Source organism: Crassostrea angulata, chromosome 3 (genome assembly GCF_025612915.1).
Source record: "Crassostrea angulata isolate pt1a10 chromosome 3, ASM2561291v2, whole genome shotgun sequence".
Taxonomy (NCBI): Eukaryota; Metazoa; Mollusca; class Bivalvia; order Ostreida; family Ostreidae; genus Magallana; species Magallana angulata.
Window position 1 is genome coordinate 33,661,941 of NC_069113.1, and position 6,576 is coordinate 33,668,516.

General features: G+C 34.5%; 1 protein-coding gene across 2 annotated transcripts; it reads left to right on the forward strand.

Annotated features, from left to right (window-relative positions):
• The first annotated feature begins 1,137 nt into the window (after positions 1-1,137).
• LOC128177482 (ataxin-8-like) lies at positions 1,138-6,200 on the forward strand. 2 transcript variants are annotated; one of them, XR_008242837.1, is made up of 5 exons: positions 1,138-1,168; positions 1,355-2,140; positions 4,365-4,412; positions 4,894-4,964; positions 6,086-6,200. XR_008242837.1 is itself a non-coding variant. In XM_052844199.1 (2 exons), the coding sequence occupies exon 2, from the start codon at positions 1,417-1,419 to the stop codon at positions 1,876-1,878; it is 462 nt and encodes a 153-aa protein (XP_052700159.1). In that variant the 5' UTR covers positions 1,138-1,168; positions 1,355-1,416; the 3' UTR covers positions 1,879-2,025. The 2 variants fall into 2 exon arrangements, 1 of the variants encoding a protein (XP_052700159.1); XM_052844199.1 differs by lacking the exons at positions 4,365-4,412; positions 4,894-4,964; positions 6,086-6,200 and having other exon boundaries at positions 1,355-2,025.
• The last annotated feature ends 376 nt before the right edge of the window (positions 6,201-6,576 follow it).

Below are 6,576 nucleotides of genomic sequence, written 5' to 3' on the forward strand. Positions count from 1 at the left end.
CTAGAAACCCACAAAACTAATTAAATCAGCGTTACAACTAAAGCTATAAAAGAAACACAACTTTTATTACAACGATTCGAAAGGGGTTGGCCATGCAGAGAGTGTTATTTCAACAATAAAATTCTTTCTTTGGTGATTCATTCAAGATATGAAGGTGGCGACATTGCAGAAAAAAATACAGAATTCGCGTAAGGGGGTTATGTATTTTTTTCTGCAATGGTCGATACCTTCATAACCCGCATGAATCATCAAAGAAAACATTTTATTGTTTATATTTACATCTTTCTTTTAGTTAATCAATAAATTGGTTATGAAAAGTAAGTAAAATTTAGTAAATTACTGTTAAAGTACATCAGAAACAGCCAAATCGTCTCCTGGGAGACTGAAAATCTGACATCATCATGATTATTCCGTGCAGTCCGTGATTTTTCTTAGGTCGCGGTAGGTTTCGACAAATTGATAAACAGGTCGTGTTAATTTCAGTCCTGTCACTTTCTTGTCGGTTTAAGCCGCTGTAGATTTCGACCAATCGATAAATTGGGTGTGTAGATTTCAGTATGGTTGTTTCTATATTGCTTTGAAATAATTATAAGTTTCCGTAATAAATATGGAAATATGTCTGTCTCCTTCAACCATACATCTCTTTCCCCCTTGTACATGGTTGTACAATCATACTGTTGCCCCTTCAGGGCCCCTAATTAGCCAACTAATTGAACTAAATTTAAAATATAAAATAGAAAGTACATTTCATTGATGCAAGCAACGTTTCATTTGCAATGCTCAATGATATTTTAACCATTTGCAGGGCTGCATCGTAGGTTATTAATATTAATTCGTGAAAAGAAACCACATCGCTTTTTTTCCATTGGAACCCAGATTACAAATGGAATATCAAACGTCAATCTCCCCACTGGAAATTAATTTTGTTAAATGAGTTTGCCTGCCAGACAAATACGTGAAAGAATCCCTTCTCTCGAACAAAAATTTGGGCTGACTTCATATTCCCTAAAACACAAAAGGCCCTGTATATTGCCTGTGCAACTCTTTTATATGGTTCTTTTACGAAAACAACTGGTCATGTGACAGGATTTCTTCAGTCAGAACTGAAATAAATGTAAGAGAAATCCACACTCGAATGTTCTTTGCTGCATTTGTGATCCAAAATGGAGTAATTTTATCTATCTATCTATCTATCTATCTATCTATCTATCTATCTATCTATCTATCTATCTATCTATCTATCTATCTATCTATCTGTCTGTCTGTCTGTCTGTCTGTCTGTCTGTCTATCTGTGTATCTATCTATCTATCTATCTATCTATCTATCTATCTATCTATCTATCTTCTTTGTCAGTTATCAGAATATGGAAAGCGCAAGCGAAAGCAGCGATAGTGACGTAGCAGCAGCACCAGCACATGGTGGAGGAGGAGCAGCAGCAGCACACGGTAGAGGAGGAGCAGCAGCAGCTCACGGTAGAGGAGGAGCAGCAGCAGCACATGGTAGAGGAGGAGCAGCAGCAGCACACGGTAGAGGAGGAGCAGCAGCAGCACACGGAAGAGGAGGAGCTGCAGCAGCACCAGCTCACGGTAGAGGAGGAGCAGCAGCAGCACACGGTAGAGGAGGAGCAGCAGCAGCACACGGTAGAGGAGGAGCAGCAGCAGCACACGGAAGAGGAGGAGCTGCAGCAGCACCAGCACACGGTAGAGGGGGAGCAGCAGCAGCACACGGTAGAGGAGGAGCAGCAGCACCAGCACACGGAAGAGGAGGAGCAGCAGCAGCACCAGCACACGGTAGAGGAGGGGCAGCAGCAGCACCAGCACACGGTAGAGGGGGAGCTGCAGCAGCACCAGCACACGGAAGAGGAGGAGCAGCAGTAGCACCAGCACACGGTAGAGGAGGGGCAGCAGCAGCACCAGCACACGGTAGAGGGGGAGCTGCAGCAGCAGCACCAGCACACGGTAGAGGGGGAGCTGCAGCAGCAGCACCAGCACATGGTAGAGGAGGAGCAGCAGCAGCACCAGCACATGGTAGAGGAGGAGCAGCAGCAGCACCAGCACACGGTAGAGGAGGACATGGTGGAGGAGGAGCAGCACCTGCGCCGCACTCTCCATCTAGTTCAGGATCTGATATATCTTATGCGTAAATTGATGCATTTGTCATATTTTGGTTCATTCCAGGGTTAATGCATGAAGAGAATTATAGAGATTATAGAAATTATATGGCTTCAACATCTAACCTTTTTTCTTTTCAAGATTCCACACATCTTTGCTAGCCATGATTATGAAGCTCTTTAATAGCCTTTTTTATCTTAGGACACATCATAGTCTTTTTTATTCAAGTTTAGTACCATGATTTGACGAGAATATTTTTCTCGAGATGACAAGGTAATTATCTGTTATCGCGACTGTTATTGCTTTGACCGATGCTGCCATGCACGAAAGTTTTGTTAACGTTAGTTTCTATAAATGCATTTTTTAAATATCTTTTTATTTCATAATTTATTTGAATATTTATCCATTTATTAGTCTTTTTAAAATAATGTTATGATTAATTTTTTCAGTTGCAATGTTTGATAAGTATAGGATTACAAACTGAACACCCAAATCTATAAATAAAGCATTATTTTCATTGTTGAAAAGCTATCGAAATATCAGAATTCTATATCTTCAGCTGCAGGTTGTAAGAGCTATTACAAAAAATTATGTAAAGTTATCTTGACTAGACACGATAAAATCCCTATTTCCTCGACATAACCAGAAAATTATGTTGATTTGCTTAGAAAGCTATCGTGACTTGACAGTATATCGATATGTTTGAATTAATTCAATGTTAGATGTGAATTCTTATAAAGAATGACTGAAAATTTTAAAATCATTATTGAATCCAATATTCTATCTTCTACATTTTGCACCATTCATGTTCATATATAAAAAATTAATTTCTCTTCATTTTTCCAATTCTGTGTAATTAACTAATCATTATCAAAAAATCTTACCAATTCAGAAGTTCTATTTTTACAGTACCTATATTAAGAAATTCCCATTTCGCCTTACCACGTTTTTACCTTTTTTTAACGTGTATTTCGCAGTTAAGGCGAAATGGGAACACACCTCTATGTAGATCAAACGTTATATGGAAACCGAAATCCACACCATGTCATAGTTACTTCAAATAATCTTTTTCAATTGTCTGTCTGACTTGACTTAAATTGACTTAGTTTGACAATTGTTCGTGTCGTTAGCCATTTTCATAGCTATCAGTGTGTGTGTCCTTTTTCTTGGTACCGGGGATAAATAAACACAGAGAATAAGTATATACATAAACCAGAATGTAATAGAAAATTAAGTAATACTAAAAATATCATTGATAGATGTCAATAAGGATTATCATATCTTATTGTATGAGAAAAATTATATTTATTCAAATTTGAGAAATGTACATTTTATGATAAATGGGGGGACTAGAAGTTGTTGAGTTGCAAATTGATGAACACATGATAAATATTTAGGCATGTTAATTTTTATAATATCAGCGTTGTCCAGGTTTACCTGCATAAGCAAAACCTGCTTGGAATCAGTGTATAGTTTTGAAACATCAGCTTCTATTCAGGAACCGAACGTTTCCTCTTACCCTATAGACGGTTCCTCTTTCCTTGGTTTAAATATCCCCTTACTCTTCCATCTCCATCCCTGGAGTTAATTGAGTTCGATTTATTACGTTTTAAATACTTTATGGGACTATTTGAAAGAGTTTCGAAGCTATGTTAGGTGATCATATGGCTCACTGATTTTTTAAAATGGTTGATGAAGTTAAAGATATTGTTTTTTAGAACCCATATTACTGAAGGTATAAAAATGTAAGGGTGATATAAAATCAACACAGATACTAAAATGAATACTGTAAACCAACTTTTATTCGCGTGCGAGAAAAAATCGCGAGGTTAGCGAGAGCCTTGTAGTCGCGAATATTTCTCGCCGCGAATCTATCATTTGTCCATAGTTTTTGTAACAATATATATCTGGATAAAGCTTAGTCGCGAACATAAGTTGTCGCGAACCAGCTTATCGTCATTTTATCGCGAAATAAAGTCGCCGCGAATAAAAGTTGGTTTACAGTAATGGTAAATGATGGATCAAATGCCACATAAGTAACAGAGTTAATGGAAATTGCTTATTCAAGTATGTTTGTGATAGACGTTCACAATACAATTTTTAATATCTACATAGTTTTGTTATAGACGTTTAGTGGATCGAAAACATTAGGTTTGCAAAGATGCTCTAAACAGGGTATTTCTATACAAGAATACAATCGATCAATATTAATTTTATCAAAAATGCAAATAATTTGTTTTATTTGAAAACAGGCAGCAGGGAGGAGGTTTTGATCCCGGATATGACGCAGGATATAGCAGGTAAATCCTTTATCTGAATATTATATTTTATTACGAGTAGACCTATTTCTCGCATTATCACCGGCATGAGATCGGTTTGTCCAGTGTGATACAATAGTATCACTGTGTATTACTACGCTGCTGTAAAATGTTGAACTGAACTAATTTTCGAATAGTTGTTTTGTTTATTTGACTACAATTTATCATATTTTCATTGAAAAAAAAATGTCGTATATTCTCCACTCTCACTGTTTCTAGTAAGAGAAAATTGTCAGACATCGTTCTTTTTAATGTAAAATAATCCGAGAAAAATAATAATTCATTACATACTCGTATTGGGTAGTAAAATTCCACCTCGGAGCCAAGATTCACGGTCTAGGACTCGGCATAGCCCCGTCCTAGACAGTAAATCCTGTCCCGTCGGTGAAATTTCCCTATCCCACCCCCGTAATAATGAATGATTCTATTAATGATATATTACATAATCTGTATTGCTCTACAGTTCTTCGAGCACCAGATAAAAGCCGGGAAACAGAGCATTGTCCATACCATAACGACGGCCTCCTACAACAGGTAGTGCGACACTCATAAGTACTTCATTATTATTCTATATTTTTCGACTTTAAATTAAAAATAAATATAGCTATTTTAAGTTAAGGTGGGTCCCAACTGAAGTTAAGCCAATATTGATAATTTTGTATTCTACGTTGAAAATATGTAATAATGATACATGTAATTGGAGATCCACAAATTATTATTATATGAACCTTGATATGACGTTATACTGTATTAGTAGCCGAAAAATGTGTAGTTGACTATGCCTGAAATGTTACTTTACGTTTCAAAATATGACTACAAGTATTTGTTAATACACTGTTACACATATACGTTTACTGTTAATACAATATTTACGATAAAAATCTAATTTTTTAACAGAACTATCTAATAAAAATTAATATCTCTTCTGGTTTTAAGGGATTTTACTTGGATAAAAATAATTTCGAAAGATAAATTTATTAATGACATTTTTTTCAAGAGAATTTGATTGTGTGATTTGGGGGTAGACATTCTTGAAGAAGTACATAGAAAAGAAAAATGGGATAATAACAATATTTATTACTTAGTGCTATTTTAAATATTTTTGAGAGGCTTATCAAATGCAGCAGATGTAATATTCTGAAGAAAACAGTTGACCATAAAATTAAAATCAAAATAAATATATCAAGAAATGTCCAATTTTAAATTAATTTCGATTTATTGTTCGGTTTTCTTTCGATACAAAGTGTCTTTCTCAGCAATTAATGAATATGAAAATGAAAATAATGACAACTTAATACGTATAATAATACGCCTCTCACATAAAACGAATCTAAAATAGATTGTTTCGTTAACTAATGTGGCAAAAAATTAAAAAAATATTTTGGAGATTCTTGCAATCTGTTTAGTCATGCTTTAGTTTTGGCTTTTTTTTTTAGTTTGTTTTGTTTTTTGTGTGTTCTTGACATGTTTTTTATTTTAATTACAAGATTCTAAGAATCAAAATATAAAAAAAACCCCATGAAACTTTACCCTTGTGAACAGCTCAGTAGTGACACACCTTAACAACTCATTTTGTTTTTAATGCGCTTAACGCTAGCAGTACGTACATTGTTTACTCACAGTTGAAGATTTTCGTTTGTTGTTTTTTTTTCCAGAAAAGCACAGAACAAATGCCAAACGTTTCTGATGTTCCGCATCGTATTACTTTATATTCTGTTTACAATATATTTGTTGTAAAAATATAAAATGTTCATAAATATTTTCCTAATATTCAAAATGTGGATCTGTTTTATTCACCTTTAATTGAATAATACTCTGTTGCCTACTTCAAGACATTAAAAATTAAAGGTTGATTCAAAATTTAAAATTATGAATGACGTTTACTCAGAATGCGTAAAAATTCCAATGATGTTAATGAAATAAAACTCATCTAATGTATGGTAAAGATATAGAGTAGTTTTATTTTTTGCTTTAAAAAATAAATTTTGAGTTAGTGGTCATTATTTTTCTTAATGATTGAAAAAAAAACTTCATAATTTTACACTATGATTGAGATTTTCTTATTTGCGAAAATATTATTAATAAATCACCCTTTCAAAAATGAAATACATTTAAAAAAAAAAAAAAAAAAAGGCAGTCTTGCTTA

What these genes read in the sequence shown, in the direction of transcription:
- LOC128177482 (XM_052844199.1), top strand. Translation starts at nt 1,417, where the DNA reads ATGGTGGAGGAGGAGCAGCAGCAGCACACGGTAGAGGAGGAGCAGCAG.